Source organism: Eurypyga helias, unplaced genomic scaffold (genome assembly GCF_000690775.1).
Source record: "Eurypyga helias isolate BGI_N326 unplaced genomic scaffold, ASM69077v1 scaffold848, whole genome shotgun sequence".
NCBI classification, from domain to species: Eukaryota; Metazoa; Chordata; class Aves; order Eurypygiformes; family Eurypygidae; genus Eurypyga; species Eurypyga helias.
The window spans coordinates 3,978-22,767 of record NW_010266068.1 but is presented as its reverse complement, the minus strand read 5'-3'; the positions used below and the strand labels follow the sequence as shown (position 1 = coordinate 22,767).

Below are 18,790 nucleotides of genomic sequence, written 5' to 3'. Positions count from 1 at the left end.
TTGTGATGAGGCACAGGTGATGTGTGTTCCTGAAGGTCCCTATATATCCTCAGGCTCTGGCAGCTGGTTATTTCTCCCAGGACTGCTGCTGTTGTGCAGGCTTATTGCTGACAGGGCCCTTGGGGCATCTCTGCAGTCCTCAGCAGAGCCTCCCTCTGCCTGGCTGTGACAATGTGGAGACTGTTCACTGTGGGCCTGTTGACCCTTTCCTACTCGGGCTTCAGCCCGTGCATGGCAGGGGTATGTTTATACCTGGAGTCAACATGGTCTTGGACATTCATTTACTTCTGGGTACTTTCTTAAATCTTACTTTCTTGCCTAATAGGCCAGCTGGCCCCATCTCTGTAGCATTTTGGGGGAGGTTTCTTCTTGATATAAGCAAGAAATTTTTTACATTGACTACTATCAATCACTGGAACAACCTCCCCAGCAACATGGTTCAGTTCCCATCACTGGAGGTTTTCAAAATGTGATGATCTCATCTAGGCTCCCTTTCCCATGAAAGGTTGGACCAGATGCTCTTTTGAGATCCCTTCCAACCTGGGCTGTTCTATGATTTGATGATTCTTTCCACATGCGCTGTCTTTGCAGCACGTTGCTGGCATCTGTAGGGGTAATGTGTCATTTGGGAATATGTCTGCAGGAATTCGATCAAGGGGTTCTGAGTACATTAGGGACCCCCACATGTCTTGCTGCATGTGTGGCTGAAGAGAAAAGGGAGCTTTGTGGGGGGACAGGGGAGAACAGTTGGATTGTTGTCACCTGTCACTTGTGAGCATTAGTACTCGATGTCTAGTGCGAGATTCAGACCTGGCCTGGAAATGAGGCCTGGAGGGAGGTCAGTGTTGATGACAAGGCCAAGGCTTTGCTTGGCAGAAAGTTGGTGACAATGTTTGTTGTGATGAGAAAGGAGACGGGAGGGATGATTTGAGTGAGAAGATTAGGAACCATGCTTTAGCTCTGTGGAATGGGAACAAGAGAGGGGACTGAGAGACAGGCTGAAATTGTAGTTTGGCTAGAAGCAGGCTGATCTAGAGTACAGAGGTAGAGCTACAAGTCACCAGAAAGGAGGTGGGAATTTTATGTGAGCTGTTATCCAGATGCACTGGTGGGACTCCAGGCAGAACTTTGTGGAACATCTCCAGAAAGCTGGGAAAGGGATAAGGAAGCTGCTGAGGCGTGCTAACAGAACCACTAGAAGAGCAGAAAGCTGAGGAAACTGCTCCCTTCCTTAGGAGCTACAGGCATGTTCCTGCTACGTTAGCACTTTCAGCTCTATTGCTTGGGAGCCGAAGAGCTGCAGAGAACACAGCAAGCCTCAAAGTTGTCGGTAGAAAGGGGCCACTACTCCTTCCAAACCATGGAATATGAGTCCGTTTGGGCAGATGGGATGCAGAAGGAAGTTTATTGGCACCAGAGAGTTGTCTTCTGCCCTGCTCTCACTGCACGCTGGTATAACAACTGAAAACTTCCTTTATTAGCAGGGGGTGAAAGAAAAAGAGAGAGTTCTTTCAATTAAAACACGAAAAATGGCTGGGAATGGGGAAGTTGTGTGCTCTTGAAGTACTGTGATTCCAATCTGTCTGAACAATTGACAAGTGTGGCTCCATCCTCACAGGCAGGAGAGATGCAGGTGAAGTTAATATTTCTCCAAAAAGACAAAAAGAGTGGATTTAATGAGCATTGTTCAAGTGGGAGACAGCTCAAGATGAAAGAGCAAATTAAGATAAAGGGAGGCATTTATATGTGCAAGGGGAAGGCGGGGAACATGGGGCAGGTTGGACCATCTGCCCCAGAGCCTGCACTATTGGAAGGAATAAGTAGCTCACAAGTCTCTACTTTCTGTTTCAGCAAGATGGAATGAAAGGAAGTGAACAGGAATATATATATACATACACGCCTCACTTTACTTTGGTCTGTGCACTTTGCACAGACTGTGTGGTGCTTATGTCAAGCAAAATAGAGTGCACAGTGACACTATTTAGTGTGCACTTGGAGAGATTATCATTTTCCACCTTCTCTCTGCACGCAGGCATCGTTGCTGATGCGCTCTGGCTTGACTCTGGATCAGGAAACCCTGGCTGCTGTTGGAAGCCAGTCACAGACAGACTGGGGTGTGGAAGTGGTTTAGGATAGCGGGAAGGTGACTAGCTGCACAAGAGGTGCAAAGAAGTGGGATGATGAACAAGCCAGGTCATTGTGCTGATTAACTGTGACTGGAAACAGGAAATGAGCATTTTTCCAATGGCCACATCAGAGTTAGAGGGATTGGTACTTTGTTATCACTCAGGGGCTTCCTGAGGAAATTATTGATTTCAGTGGTGCAAGGTTCTTCCACCTTCCATGGAAGCGAACCAGACTTGCAGCTTAAAATTATCTTAGCATCCAGTGTCTCTGGAAGGTAGTAGGACACCTAATAGTTTAACTGTTGAAAACCATTTTTTTCCTGTGCTGGTCAGGAGTATGTTCCTGAGCCAGTTAAGTTCCAGTCTGGCCATGACAATCCTTGCTTTTACTGGACTGAATATTGTTTGTTTGTAGGAGCCATGGGTAAGTGGCTTGCCTTTCAGAGGGATGGGAGATGGGGTCCACCTCACAGGTAGGGTCTCAGGAGACATGCATCAGCTCTGTCTGCTCCTTGCTGTTACTGCCTGTTGTAGCTGTCACCACTGAGATTGGTTTCGATCCCGGATGAATGATATTCTCAGACAGTTCTGCCTTGTCTTAAGGATCTGACTTTACTCAGGAAAATAAATGAACATACCATGTGTGTGTCTGAGCACAGACTATTAAGCAGATGTCATCAGGGATGGAATAAAAGGCACTTTTCCTCAAAGTATGTCTCTGTAACAATTAAAGGTACTATAGCAAATACACTGATACTTTCAACTCTTCCAGCCACTGAGCTGTTCAGCAGCAGTAAGAGTGGCTTCCCACTACTTTCTAGTCAGAAGAGACTACAAGAAGACGATGTCAGGTGAGCAGAACAGGCAATAGCCATCATCCTGGGTGTCAGGTAGTGAATGAATGAGCCAACTTTGGACTACAGATGATGGGATCAAGGACATTTCCTTTAGCAGAGGCAGTTTTCTGCAACATTCATGGCTTTGTGACTGGGAAGTGCTGTTGGTAGGATCCCAGAGAAGATTCTCAGTGATATAGCTGGTAGTGGGCTGCAAGTTGCCAAAGTGGTACCAGGTAGAAATAGCAGGAAAAGATGAATTTCGTAGCCCATCTTGTTGACAGCTCTTTCCCAGATGAAAGGCTGATGGGTTTGGGCTATCACAGTGCAGTGTTAGCACTGATGAACCAGTTTAGAAGTGATCAGCATGCCAGGAGCAAATACATACCATTGGCAGATGAAGTTACATGGCTGTGGCTGTGTGTGATAACTGTTGTATATGTATTATACAGATAGGTGTTTCAAAAGATATTAAAGTTACAAATTTGGTCCTGAGAAATTAGATAAGGGCAGATTTATAGGTGACTGGACCACCCTAATTCTGCTCATCCCTGCATGGGCTCTGTGACATGGTGCGGCTCAGCATCACATGGGATACTAGGGAGAGCTCAGCTCTTCCAAATTCTAGGCAGACACCTTAACACACATCTCCCCTTGAAATGGACCACATTGATTTGCCATCCTGTGCACGAAAGATGCACAGATTTTTTGTAATAAGCCATATGTAAGTGTTTCCGTGCATCAGAATACACACACCTTCTGCCTGTATTCATTTGGATGCAGTGTATACCTCACTATACGTGCACACTTACATGTGTATGTAATACAAACACTGGGGAATCCGTTCAGAAGAAAACCACTATTCTGTATATATCTACAATATTATTAAAAATATTGAGTTAATAAATACATGTTCTTGACAGATGCATTTAGGAACCATCAATTAGGCTTGGCATTCATTAGGTGGAGAGAAGTCCAATCAGATTTCACTGACTCAACAAAGCTGCCTATAAATTGTAGGCTGTTTGTTCTGACGTTTGATGAATTATTCTTCATAATCCACTGTCTGCTACGATAAATCTAATCTTTCAGTTTTTGCTGTCTTAATAATTCTCGGAGCAACACTGTGACATTTTGTTTTTGTGGAGGGGATAGAAAGGCAGGGACAGTGGAAAAAAACCTTCATTTGCTGTCTGGGAAGTAGATTGCTCTACTCCAGCGTAACATTTTCTCATGCCTAAAACTTTGGTCTTCCAGGGATCATTGAGTTGTTGGTGCCATGGGCAGTGACGTGTATGTATGTTCTTGAAAAGATGACCATCCTGGGATGAGTTTCACATCCCTTAAACCTAGTCCGGGGAAGACATTCAAACTTTAGAGAGCAATAGGCTCCTAGTGTCGATAAAGTGAATTCCAAAAGTTCTGGGAGCCACAAACCTTAGAAATGCTGTATCAGACATAGAATTGAGTAACTCTTCAGCTATTCTGCTACATGAAATAGAGGGGGCATTGTATTCAGCAGTGTTAAGATGGCAGCGACAGCCCCCAAAACCTCCCTGGGAAACCTGCCGTCTTCCCAGAGTGTTACTGTTTAGGTCCATTTTCCAGCAAGCTCACGAATCCCATTTTCACAGTGCCTGGTGCTGTCTTGGCTGGAAGGCTGGGCGTTGAGTTACACACAGCACGATCCATGTGTAAATCCGGGAAGCTCCTTCAGGCTGAGCTCACCTTAGTGAATTGCCATCCATGGAGCCATGATTAAGAGGGGACTGTTCAGTGCTGTCTCTGTTAGGAATGGAAAAACCAGATGAATCAAGTCACCTCATCAACGGAATTCCAGCTTGGAGAATCACAGCACAAGATGTGCAAAATTTACCACCTTAATCACTTCCTTGCTGTCAGCTTCTGCCATGGACCCATCTCCCAGTTGTATGATCCTCTTTGTCTTGAATGGATTTGTACCAACTTCCCCATGTGCATCTGCCCGTGCTGCTGCATGGCACCAAAATGCTGGGAGTCTGCAAGCTGCTCCTGGCCATCGCAACACAATACTGTTGTTAATGGGGCTGGGTTGTGTCCTGGCCTGCGATGAGTATCCTGGAGGCAGGAAGTTCAAGTTAATCCTGTGTTGCCTAGTCAGCCCCTGCTGAAATAGCAGGACATCCCACAGATCGCTATCTTCAGGTACAACATGCAAGACTTGGGAGGAATTACAGTGTGCCGTGATCAGAAGAGGAGATCTGCTGTGAAATTGTCATTGAGGTTTGGAATGTTTCGGTTTGCATTGCTTTTTGGTGATAGGAGAATAGCATCATCCCTACTGGGTCCCTCTTTGTGAATTATTTTGAGTGGCTGTGATGGGTGAAACCGTGGAGCACAGCAAAGTGTCTGGAGATGGCCTCTTCTGAGGAGGTCTCAGCTCCTGCTGCGTGTTCCCCAGGTGTGTCAGTGTCAGAGTCCCCTGACACGGGCACATTTACACTCGAGTCTGGCCTAATTACCCTCCTTTTGGTTAAGAGAAGCAGCTTTATTGTCTGAAGGTTACATGCCAGACATTTAATGAGGATGCACTGTTACCAGAGCTTAGGGTTTATCTTGGAGACTGGGCCTCTTCCAGCGGTGGTTCCCCCGTAGCCTCTGCGCTCTCACGGACTGACAGGGTCTATCAGTAACTTTCTAGGCTGCCAAACAGCAGCTGAGTGTCAGGCTAGCAGCAGGTGAATGAATTCCTCTGGTCTCCATCCTGCTGTCATCAAGACTGCTCAGTCTGGTAGGAAGAGCTTCTGAAGAACATAAGGATGACTGTACAGATCAGACCAAAAGCTGAAGCCCACCACCCTGCCTCCAACAGTAGCTAGTGTTGGCTAAGAGAGAAAGGCTATAAAAGTATGGCAGGAATACAGTTGAGCTTTACCTGGAATGATCTTCCAGTAATTTGAAGGTTAGAGATTTCCTGGGCCAGAGATTGTATCTTGGTGTTTAATAACTTGTGATGGATTTTCTTCATTGAATTATCTACCCACCTGGATTTCTGGTACTGATAACATCCTGTGGCAATGAGTTCCACAGCTTACTTGGTGTGGGGAAAAAGTACTTCTTTTTGCTTGTTTTAATCCTGCCATCTGGTAGTCTGGTGTGCTAGTTGACAGTTTGCTGCTCCCGAGTTCTTCTATGGAGTGAACGAGCATTTCCAATCCTGTTCTCCATGTCGGAAGTGATTTATAGAGGTCTGTGACATTCCTTCCCCACTGTCTCTCTTTCCAGGCTGAAGAGTCCTTTGAGGTCCTGGGAAATATTTGAAGGCAGTTTTGAAATGCTTTGGTGAAGGACTTTTTTTCCCTGGGAAATGCTGAGCATTTGAAAGTCTCCTGGCTGACCCCACCTGTACTGGACTGGTTCAGCTCTGGCAGAGTTGAGGAAAGGCTCTTTGTAAGTGCTTGTGGAAAACCAGAATTTTCAAAACTGTTCTGGATTCTGCTGGGGACCTCCTGGATAGGACTGTTAATGCAAAATATTCGTACTTTGACCCCATAGTGGCCTTATTCTGGCTGCACCACATACAGGGGTCTGGAGCACCGTGCTGGAAGGAGTTCAGCCTGGCAGCTGAACTGGGCTGGGCTGGTGAGACACCTTCTGTTAGTGATCCTGCATTCCACTGCACCCTACGTTTGTCCTCAATAGCCTGCTGACACATGGCTACCGTTCATCTGCTGTGATCACTGTGGCAGAGCAGAGCCACCACATTCCACTCAGGATGGTGTTACATAGTGCTGGATCAGGACGGGAATCCATCCTGGAGCTCCTGCTCCAGTGCACCTTGCTAGCAGCCTTCCTGGAGAGGGAAGGAAGCATACCTCTGTGTGGAGTAGGCAGGTTGGAACCAGGTGGTAATATTTGATCATTTGCTGCAGTGCATGGATATAAAAAGATTGGGATTAAGAGGCAGTATATTTCAAAAGTAATTAGCTAGCAAGACATGCATGTTTAACGTTTATGGTTTGGAGATTAAGACATCAGGCTGGAACTTGGGATATCTGGGTTAAATCCCATCTCTGTCAAAGACTTCTGAGAACATGCTGGGCAGGTCATGTAAGGCAATACTTTTAGAAAGGACTTGGGATTTGGAGCTTAAATCCAATTGACTTCCAGTAACTTCCTAAGTGTTTAAGGACGGGATTCACAAAGAATACTGAGACATTCTGATGCTCAGCATTGCAGCATCAGCTGATGTGAACCACAGACCTTGGGCAGAGGAATGTGTGCTTTGGGAAGGCACATCAGTATGTGAGGAGGCCTGTGGGTGACAGCTGGGGACTCCTGAAAAGCGTGGGTTTGTGCAGGGCCCGCGGTGGCTCTGCACCTCGTACAATGGCTCTCTGGGCTTAATGACGGTCTCTAGGTGCAACCTCAGCACAAATACATACTAATAAGTGTCTAAGTAGATAGATCCTGTAAGAGCTTTTATATCAGCTCCCTGAGGTGTGAATACTAATATCAACAATCATGAAAAGATTTTGCATATTTAAAATTAAATGAGCTTCATTCTTTAGAATTAAACGGTGTTTCCAGCCAGTGAAGTACAGTGACACATTCATTTGCTGGTGGAGCACGTGCCCGATGGGGAGCTGGCTGTGCAGAGGGCTAGTGAGGGAGACCACTGCGTGCAGGGACACATAGTACAGCTGTAAACCTGCAGCTGGCTGTCCTGCTCCTTTGACAGAGCAGTCCTGAAGTTCCTTTTCTCTCTTCTAAACCTTTATTAAACCTGGCTGGAAACTATGCTTGTTTCATCTCCTGCCAGTATTAAAGATGGTAACAGCCAGTTTGATAAGGCCCTCTGAGACCAGCCGTGGCCTGAAAGAAGCCTAAGAGTTCCTTAAGTACAACGTCAGGTGGGCTCTGAGACTGTCCCCGACCTTTGCTTGCTAATTATCCATCCTGGAAATGATGGTTAGAGTTTTTGTAAGGGTGCTTATTAGCTGGGTGCTGTGAGCAGTAAGAGCCTGCAGCCTGCATGAAGTGGGTGCAACCACCTTCCCTTGGAAAGGACCCCACTCTCCGGTAGACAGTATGGGAGCCTGGCTCACTTCTCTGCTTCCACGTCGTACAGCCTCGCTTGCTTTTGCCTGTCTGGTACATGCAGCCTGCATCACAGGCACTTGCTGCCTCCAGCGAGCCTGCGGAAGGACAATTTCATAATGAATGAGGGTGACTTGCTAAGTGGGGGGTCCTGGAGCCCAGCCATAATTGTGCTGCTGCTTTATCTCAGCCTCACACCTGCTCATGTAATGGCCCGGCTGCGATCTGCTCCCTCCTCCCTGTGCAGGCTCTACCCTTCTGCTCCTGGAGGAGCCATCAATTCTCTGGCCCTGTTGCGGTCCCGCGCCTTGCTGCCCTCGCCTGCAGCCCAGGGGTGCACACAGATTTCCCTCTTGAATTGCAGCAGGGCCACGGGGCTGGCTCTGACGGACTGACTGCTAGCCTGGCTTTCATGTCCTGAATAACAAGTTTTTAAATGAAGTCCTTCTGCCCAAAAGAACTCCTAGAGACAACTTTCTTCAGATGATGTTTCCTTAGAAATCTTAGTCACGCAAGAATATGGTATATATTATTCCTGCCAGAGGGAATATGTGGAGCTTTTTTCCCCTGCATGCGTTCAGTACTGAAAATGGTTGGATTGATAGTGTAAGCAATTAAAAGCTTTTGAAATCCAGAGCAGATGGAATTTTATCCAGTTACATGTGGTTTTACTATAAATGTACCTTAGTGGATTCAGGCCAGTGAACTCCCAGTTCTGTGCTTTAACCTTTGGCATCCTCAGGGCTGCTCTCAATCCATTCTCCACCCAGCCTGTACTTGTGTTTGGGATTGCCCCGACCCAGGTGCAGGACCTTGCACTTGGCCTTGTTGAACTTCATGAGGTTCATACGGGGCCACCTCTCCAGCCTTTCAAGATCCCTCTGGATGGCAGTAGCCCAACAAGCTCCTGGCCATCTTGACTCTTCCCCTTAACAGGTCCTCTCTTCAGCTGATAGACAAACTTCACATAAAGGTAAAAGTCCCTGTGTCTTGAAAATGTGTGCCCTGAACCATCTGTCATCCTGTAGGTGCTTCTTTCTTTAAATTAATCTGAAACGAGAATCTCAAAATCCAGAAGTGAGAGAGAAAAGAAAAGGCAAGGGGGAAAGAGAAAAAAACCTTTTTTCTCTGGAGACACGAATGTCTGTAGGTTTGAGTTATGGACCTGCTGTAATTAAAAAACACATAACTAGTTGTTTTTAAATGCAGTTGTTTTACTTAATTGATTTTGCCGCCAGTACTGAAGGGAATTAAATAAATAAATAAAATGCACCTTCCTAAGGAATTACTGGAAGCAGCTGAGTCTCTGTTGGAATCTAATTGCTGCAAATGCTCCAGTTTGTTGCTAGCAATAGTTTTCTGTGGAAGGGGCTGGGAGAGAAGGGGTAGGGTGGTGTGGGAGGGGGCTCGTTCCCTGGCAGCTGCAGGAGGGAACAGGCTGCTCCTTGTATAGTATTTTTCTTCCTTGTCAGCAAAAAGAATATTCGTTTAACGCTTTGCATGAAGACTTTGCTTAGAAGGTCTTTATTCATATTTAATTACTAGCTTGCTGCAGCTCCCATCTTTAATTACCTTTTAAAAAGCAGGTTATAAAAAAGCACTGACATTCTTTCTTTTGTGTTACTGCATAAATTACAGGCTTCTCAACTGCTCACCCGAAATCAGTCCAGCCCGCGGGAGGGATGGGACACGTTCCTTTTGCTGACTTCTGATACTTGAAAGCTTGTGTGCACCTTGCTTTACAGAGCAGGACAGAAACCCTCAAGTAGCACTCACTACCGGAGCTAGCTCTGTGCCTGAAGACACATTGCCGTGTTGGCATTCCCTCTGTGCAGAGCAGCCTGGCTAGTGAGCCAGGCTGATACCGCACTACATGCTAACAGTGTTTCCAGGGCTTGGGCTGCTGGTGCTGCACTGAGGGTCCCTAGCTGGGTGCTGTATTATGCAGGACAAGTGAGCCTTTGCCCATCTCCCATTGCCTCACCCACATCTGTCCAGGCTTTTGGACATCCCACTGGTAAATCTACTTCTTCATCTGCAACTTCCCTTATAGTCTAGTCCCGAGTTTCACAGCCAGAGCTGCTAATAATTTCCTCTCCTGCCTGCAAATTGCTTTGCTGTCCCTACCTGGTGCTTTTTCTGAGCTGAGAGCACTGGGTACTTTTATTGGATGTGTGAGAAAGTCCATCACGTAAAACATGCTTTCGGGCCAAGTCTTCAGAGGTGCAAACTGCAGTTTTTGTCCCCCTGCCCTGAATCCAGCCCTTACCGTTGCTCCCGGCCATGTGCTGGCTTTCATCACCTGAGCTAGCTGATGCTGCTGTAATGCATGGGAATACACACTGTCAAGTTTCAGGGGGTGACGGTGGGTTATATTAAGTAACTTAAAAAAAAAAATACGTGCAAAGGAACAGCTTTTGGCTTCTGCACCCAATAACAAGCAAGGATGCTGACCATAATTGCTCCAACCCATTTTCAGGGCAGCCTGGAGGGGTCACTCACATGCTGCCTGGCTACTCTGTCTCCTAGATGAAATGAGCTTCTGGGGCTCTGCCTCAGGTTTCCACAAGCAGAGTATCTCCAGGGCACTCCTGTGCTTGGCAGGCGTCACTGGGAGGCCAAGGAGTGAGAAGACTCAGGCAGGGCACAGGGGAAGGATGAAAGGGGCTGGGCCTGCCCAGCTTTGGCACACGCTGTCTCTGGCCTGTGGGTAGGGCTTTCCTTAGGATATTCTCTTGGACCCCAAGCTGATGCCTCTTTCTCTTCTCCTGGCAGATAAAAGAACTCTTTGTGAGTTTTGAGGACACTCCCTTGGGAGCAGCATCGCTAGCTCAGGTGCACAAGGCAGTGCTGCAGGATGGAAGAACTGTGGCAGTGAAAATCCAGCACCCAAAGGTCCAAGCTCAGAGCTCCAAGGATATTTTGCTCATGGAGGTAAACCTACCTGCTGACTATGACTTACAGAGCCATTGCTGTTGAAACGTGTGCGTGCCACATTCACCCATGGAATAAGTAGGTGTAACAACGCCATCCTGTAGCTTTGAAAACTCCATGGAGAGAAATGCTATCTTATGGGAATAATACAGAAAGCTGGTGAGCACTGCGGTGTGGGAAATTGTGTGGATGGAGAGACTGGACAAGAAGGTAAGACTGAAGGAGGGCAGAAGGAGAAGACAGGTAAACGTGTATGACATCAGAGTAAGTCCATGTGAGATATAAAAACGGAAGAGTGAGTCTTGAAGTCTCTCTTCAGCCTGTATGCCCATTAAGTCGTTGATTAAATGGGTCTCAGTTCCCCTTGCAGTCAGGGCTGTGTAGACAAGGAAAACTCATTCTCCATGATTAGCATGTTTTTTTCAGTTAAATTACAATGTGGATTCAACAGTGGCCAATGTTGCCGTGCTTCAGTTTTCTTTCTTGATCAGCTCCTTAATGCTGAGCTGATTCATGCTGGAAACAAAACCATTGAAATATGGAGGGGGTCACCTAGCAGGGACAGACACCGAAATGAGGGATTCAGCTAGGAAAAAAGTTTCAGTGACTGTCTCCTGTTCCTCTCCTGAATGGTAGGTACCACTCATAATTCTAGGGCAATGCTGTAGCTTCTCCCAAACTTTTACACCTAGCCCATTGAAGGGAGGAGCTGGAGAAAAGCTGTGGCACTGCACTGCATTGCAATAGTCAAAAATGCCAGCAGTATGGTAGGGAACAGGAAATGGAGACAGGGCTGAGGTAGAGGAGCGGGGAAGGATCAGGTCTGTAAATGGTAACACTAAGGCTGTTAGCTCTCCTGATAAGCATATACCTGTACGTATAGTACAGTAATGTACACATCCATTGGCAGACAGGTATGTTCGTGGCACTAAAGGGGAAGATTAAGCTGAGAGGGTCCGATTAAGTGTTCAGAGGGTACTAGCGATGCAATGACACACAGTTCTCAAACACAGGGGATCAGGAATCAAAGACCCTGCCAGCACCCTGTCAGAGGAGCACATAACTAAAGCTTCTTTAGGTAGCTAAAACACCCTGCTCTGAGCAATCCTGGCTAGTCTGCAAGGAAGCCCAGCTGGTTCCAGCTGGAGCACATCAGTTTGCGGCTGAATATTTATTTTGAACTCATAGGAAAAGAAATTTTTGGGTTCAGTAAAGATATCCCAGTAAGACTGGATATGTCTCTTTCAGTGCTGGTTTGAGAACAGAGAACTCTCTGAACTGGCTTTGGGTCCAGCTGTAGATTTGGATTTGATCCAGGTCCTCTCCAGGACTGACTGCAGTGGTCTGCCCACTGAGTTTGCTTTTGTGAGTCATCCCATGCACGGCAGTTCTCGGGTGGAGCGAGTTATGACATCCTTCACCCCTGCCCAGGAAGGATGGCAGAAACCAAGCAGTCAAGGAAGAAGGATGGGCACGTACCGAAAGACTTGGAGACCACGGCAATAAGAGCATTGTGTATGAATGGACCAAGACTTGGATCCACCTTGGGACATTGGCCCTTTTAACAGTGGGTTTCACAGAAAAAATCCCTCCTCACCCTATGTTGCTGTGATTGGTGGTTATACTGCTGAGAGACACTTAAACAAATAATTTTAGAATGATTCCTGTCTTTTCTGGGTTTAGATTAATCCTCCCAGGAAACCTGAAACAGTGTGTTTCCTGTTGGCAATTTAATATTGTCCATCCTCTACAGACAGTCTAGTTTGTCATCCTTGAGATCTGCTCCATACACACAGCTATGGGAAAGTATCTCACAACACGACACGTGGTCTTGCTTTTAGAGGGTCTCTTGTGGAGTGTTGGCTTACAGACATCATCGTGTCCTTGTGTGGGACTGTTTTTGTGGGGGCTGCACTGAAAGTCAGGTTAGGTGCACTGAGCTTTTCGTTGTTTAAGAATTTAAACAGACATAGCAGCGAGGTAGGAGGTTGATTTGAATATTGATGGAGGTGGTCTTATTTAGAGACTGATGGGAAGGAATCTGAATGGGAAAAGCTAGATGGAAAATTCCTAAATTCACTTGAGGTTTCATAGCATCAGTGCTGACTCTTTAAAAATCAGTACAGCATCTGATAAATCCAGAGAGAGATACATCACTCCTCTTCTTACATCGATACTTACTTTGAGACAACACGTTAGACAGATGTCAGAAAAGGGACAGGCCAAATACTTCAGTATGTTCCTGCCAATGGTCAAGTTGGCAAATTGATTCAAAAGAGCATTTAAAGAAAGCAAAAAACAATGCATGAATTTTCTCACATCAGGCACCAATGAAATAATCCTGCGGCCCCTATAAAGTTTATGTACATGTTCATGAAGATCGCTGGTTACATTTCATTTGGGTGACATAAATTTGAAAGGATTTATGCCTTCAGATATAACAGTAGAAAAATCATTCAATAGTGTCTGGAACCTGGTGATTACATTTTTAAAGGAACATTGAGTTTGGAACTGACATTTAGATAAGCGAAGTAGAGACAGGGGTGGAGAACAAACGTTTTCACACAGCGGAACAGGAGCAGTGATGGTTCATAAATTTATTTTTTGTCGTACATTTTGATGATAGCAGTTTTCTGTGTGTGCTTTAAACGTTCCTCCTGCAGTGCAGGAATTCCCACCTCAGCGGTGGAGATCTAGAAAGGGAAACTGTCCAGGAACGCACACTGACAAGTCTGTTCTCATTTTCAGATGGATGTACAGAACAAGCAAGATAAAGACAGCAAAGTGGATTGCATTTTTATGTTTTACTCTTGTTTTATGACTCAAGTAGTTAAAAAACCCAAGCAAATTATTTTCCTTAAGATGTGGTCCAACTTGTTAGCTTGTGTAAATTTGTGACGTTGGTTGAGAAACTGGCCCTTCAGTTGGACAGAAAGCATGCTTGGCTGTCATGCAGCTTTCATTGCCCCATCCAGTTACATAATCTTGATTTTCTTCAGGAAGGACTGCTCATCACTCACCCCTTAAATGCTACTTTAAGCAAACGTTTCCGGGAACTTTTTGGCTGGGCTTTTCAAGGCCCCGTGCAGGTGAATGCCTAATCCTTTTAAGAAGAAGAGGATGCTAGGTGGTGGATATATGATACTTAGAAAACACCACCTCAGCATTGCTGAGGATGGCTGTGACTGATGCTGAGGAGCAGCTCACTTCTGCCCCCCATCAGAAGTGTCCTTTAACGATCTGTCATCTACTGCCTGTATCCAAACTCCACCATCTTCTCTGAACTACCCAGTGGATTTTCTGTGCTAGCAAAATTCTTGCTCAGCAGTGGAAGAAGTAACATAGAGGTGACAAGTCTTACTTTAGATTTTCCTCTTCTGAATGATCTGAGGGCTGTTTGGATGAAGCCAAACAGTGGCTTGTAGAATTATGGGACTCAGAAAAGAGTTGCTCCTGGGCAAGATCTGGCCATGTGGTCTCTTCTCCAGGGCTTTGTTGTCTTAACTCTAGGCAGCAGGTAGCTGGGCTCCCTTTGGTGTCTCTGCCATCACTTAACTCCTAGATGTGCCTGTGTGGAAGGGCAAGCCAAAATTTCTGTTGCACAACCAAGGCATGACACCATGTGTTGTGTTATGACACTGCAGGAACCCTAAAAGCACTCGGAGTGCAGGTTGTTCTTTTTTGTCTCTAAGTTATCTGGAATGATCCTATCAAAACAGCACTGTGTGTAGCTGCATGGCTTTGGAGCCAGGATGCAGCTGATGACTGTCTGTTCACGTGTTCTCAGGTTCTCCTCTTCATTGTGAAGCAGATCTTTCCAGATTTTGAGTTCATGTGGCTAGTGGAAGAAGCGAAGAAAAATCTGCCCTTGGAGCTGGATTTCCTTAATGAAGGCAGAAATGCTGAGAAGGTTGCTCATATGCTCAAGAACTTTGACTTCCTGAAGGTGAGGGAACACATATTTCTGTGTATGCATGTGCATTGATAGTCTCACTTTGTGTCTTGTGCACCTCATTCATCACCTGGAGGAACCATACAGAGGGATGATGGAGTTTAGTCCTTCTGTGTTGTTTATCCTAGACTGCTCTGCTGATACAGACCCAACGCTGCTCTGAGACATGCTTCCTCCTTGTCTGTTTCCTGCTGTAGGCGCCGTATATTGGATGAGGAGTGGTGGCTTGGAGCCAGTAGTCTCTGGAGCCTGCTACTCATTTTCCCAAACACTGTTTCTGAACTTTGCCAGACACCTGTGAATTTGCCATTCTTTCTGAGCCATCTGATGATGCCTTTTCCTGGGCTTTATCTCAACTGAGGACAAGAAATGGACATAAAACAGAAAGACTAGACTGAAGATGATGATATCAAGTAGGACTGGGGACACTGTATCTCAGGAGGAAGCATGTTCACATGGATCCTTCTTCCTGCAAAAAGGCACATTCTCACTCTGGAATTGAGCATACATCCTTCATACCCATCCATGCCTATAACATTCATGTTACCTTCATACACAAACTCAACTGCACTCTCACCCCCTGCTACACATTGACTAAGGTCACTGACAACTGTCTCAAGTACAACCAGACATGTACGTGTGTCTTGGAAAGATATAAGCTCACATCTTCAAATGCAGACGTGCACAAATCTTGTGCTGACGTACAAGAGGCACAAGCTTCTACTGGGTGCGTTCTAGAAATACAGAAGTATGGTCAGGCACACACAGTGCTGTGGGCACGGTGACTGACATACCTGCATTTGCACGTGCACAAAGGCACCAGAAAATGCACCCTCCTTTGGACCCTCCTGCATACACACCTCAAAATGAGGTTTTCACTTCCTATCTGTGCAGAACTCCCAAGATGAAAGTGACAGATGTCTGAAATGAGGTGAGTTTTTGTTAGACTTCACAGGTTGATGCATCCATTATTTTCCTTGCTTCCTCTATGCAAGGACTGTAATTCCTTGTCACCTCACTCCAGGTTTGGGGCAGTCCTTCTGGAGCCCACTGGAGACAGTGGCCTTCCCTTAGACACAGATAGCTAAAAGCCACCAGGGCTGCAGAAGGCCAGAGGCCAGTGATTTTGCAGAGTGGGTGCTTATCAGAAGTGGTGCACCTTGGAGAGCTGTATCTGTTGGAGCTCTAACTAGGATACTGTGAAGTAAATCCCCATGGAGACTGCCAGTCACCTCCTCGCTGGGTTAAGGAGTTATCATGATATCAATATGTGTAACAATAACAAATGGCTTGAGATGGCTAAATAATGGATCCCCCCCGTCTGACCTGCCAATTCAGGGGCGTGTTCATCACCCAAAGGCAATGGAAGAATTGGGCTCCTGTATCATTAATTTTCCTAAACACGCTAGAAAACTGAGAAGTAGATTTTGTGCTGTGAAGCTGTTTGAGCTTTTAAAGCCAGAGATAAATTGTTTCCATGCACTAGCGTTACAGCCAAACATCTTTGAGTAATTAAGAAAATTATCGAAGAATTTGGTGGTGAGTGAGAGAGGCATCTCCGAGAGCATGGATAGTGCTTTACAAGCCCACTGACTTCCCCCTGTAAATCCTGAGTCAAGAATGAGTGTTACCTGAAATGATGTAAGGCAGCAGGGATCAGTGAGCTAGATGGGCTGCAGAACTGTTTAGGTCTGGAGTCGGTTTGCTGTCACACCAATCTGACTGCAAAGAACAGACATCCAGATAAACTGTGAAGGCTGCGAGTAACTGAATCCCCCTTGCCCATCGTGGGTCTCTGGCATTAAAGTCTATGTAAGGTTAACATGCTGAGTGTGCCAGGAGTGTTGGACGGTGGGACTGAGGGTCATTGGAATTGCTCATGGGAGGAGTCTTGGATCTATATCGACACACACATGGTAAGGTAGCAGTGAGTGACATTGGGAAAATGGTCTCTCTCGGATAGGAACAATGGGGGAGGCAGATAGTTTATGGGGGACTGAGACACTGTCAGCAGGTACAAGCAGAGTGTAAAACAAATGCTGCTTGTTCAGGAGTTGCAATGAGCTACAATGGCCTGGCTGGTTCCCCTGTCTTTGGTGGCACTACATGGATACCTCTTCCTGTCCTGCCCCAAGGTGCTGGACCCTTGCAGTGTGCGGGTCCTGAGTCCACAGTCAAGGCAGGCAGGTGAGGAGAGGGGGCTGCACAGCTGGGTATCTTTATGGGATCCAAAATGTGTATGTCTGTAATGGGGCACAGTAATGGCAAGGGGTGGAGCTGCCTTGTATCTTTGATAAAATGTACTTGTGTGGCTGCAGCCATGTGCAAAGTCGGATCTGGACAGCTTGTGGGATTGGCCAGCACAGTGACGTGACTAGTATCCAAGGGCAACTTCAGGAAAAGGACTCTTGACAGTAGGGACTTCAGCATGGAAAGAATTTGGCTGGAGAGAGAGGCTGGAAAAGGGGGAGCCAGTCTAAGTGAGCGGCTGTGTGGTGCTTAGTTGCTGACTGGGGTTAAACCACGACAGCAACGCCTGCATCACTGCCTCCCTGGGTGACACTGGGCCTCTTACTGGTACGTCACTCAGCTTGATTTGCTGCAGATTGAATGAAAAGTGCTTTGACATTTTACACTTGTTACTGTGTCACGTTGGCAATAAGATAGTTAAGGTTCTCACAGGGTTTCTTTGACAAGCCCCTTATTTCTGACACTTGATTTTTCTCCCTGTTCAATTGCAGATGGCCTGAGTATGCAGGGTTTGTGAGCTCAGACATTTGTGTTCCAAGGGGCACTGCAGAGATACAATTTATGACAATGGCTTATCATTTTTACTGCTGCATAAGTGGGCCCTGTGCGTGGCAAACGAGATGCAGTTCCTGTCTAAAGGAGCTGAGTGGATGATTCAGAAACTTGCAATGGGTACTAGTTAAACAACACAGCTAGAGGAGCTGCAGAGCAGATAAGAAAGCTCTCAGACATCAGTGGGAGTGGGAGGTGGTCAAAAGCTTCTAGAACATGGCCAGAAATGTTGCACGAGGACAGATCCTGCTGGTGTTGAATTGGTGTGTTGTCCTTGCACACATTGCTGCTGTCCCGGGGAAGAGGCCAGTAGATGGACTTATCACCCTTGTGATCAGGAAAACAACCAAGTCCTCACTTCAGCCATTTTTACTCCTTTTCTGGGTTGTGTGTGATACATTCTTCTTGCTTTCCCAGCCTGTTGTTTGACCTAACCCATCTGTTCCTGTTTCAGGTCCCCAGGATCTACTGGGAACTGTCAACAAGGCGCGTCCTTCTCATGGAGTTTATGGAAGGGGGACAGGTGAATGACAGGGCCTACATGGAGAGGAATGGCATCAATGTCAACGAGGTAGTTTCTCAGCCATCTCTGAGTTGGGCATGGTGGGCGATGCAAAACCAATGTTGACGTCAGCTGACGTTGATTCAAAACGGAGGCTGACAGCACAGGAGGGGGCAGGAAGGGGAGCACATTCAGAGGTGAACAGAGCAATCAGTCTGAGATCTCAGTTCTTGTGCTTCTGGGAAAAGTACATAACCCCTTTCGGGGAACACTGTCCTGTAGGCTGCACAGCTAAAGGGATCTTCAGGGGGACAGGCAGTGAAAGATGACCATGCTCTTATATTACATAAACCCCATGGTTTGTTCCAAGATGGCAGTTCCTGTTATCCTAAACGAACAACTTCATCTTCTGACTCTTTTTGTCTTTCTTCTTTCCTTCTCTTTCTTCTGCATTACCTTTCTCCTGGACAAATGTATGGGATGTAGGATTTATATCACAACAGCTGTCACCTTATGCAGGAAATATAAATCATAGGTCTTACATGATAACTGTTACTAG

At 46.3% G+C, this 18,790-nt stretch overlaps 1 protein-coding gene across 1 annotated transcript in view; it reads left to right on the top strand.

The window, feature by feature from the left end:
- LOC104513532 (uncharacterized aarF domain-containing protein kinase 1) overlaps positions 1–18,300 on the top strand; it is a gene marked incomplete at both ends in the record, with an annotated part of 30,264 nt that extends 11,964 nt beyond the window's left edge. Inside the window, 3 exons of the mRNA XM_010156928.1 lie at positions 10,817–10,975; positions 14,763–14,921; positions 18,184–18,300. Of these exons, the coding sequence (XP_010155230.1) occupies positions 10,817–10,975; positions 14,763–14,921; positions 18,184–18,300 (435 nt within the window). The remainder of the gene's footprint in view (positions 1–10,816; positions 10,976–14,762; positions 14,922–18,183) is intronic.
- Between the last annotated feature and the right edge of the window lie 490 nt (positions 18,301–18,790).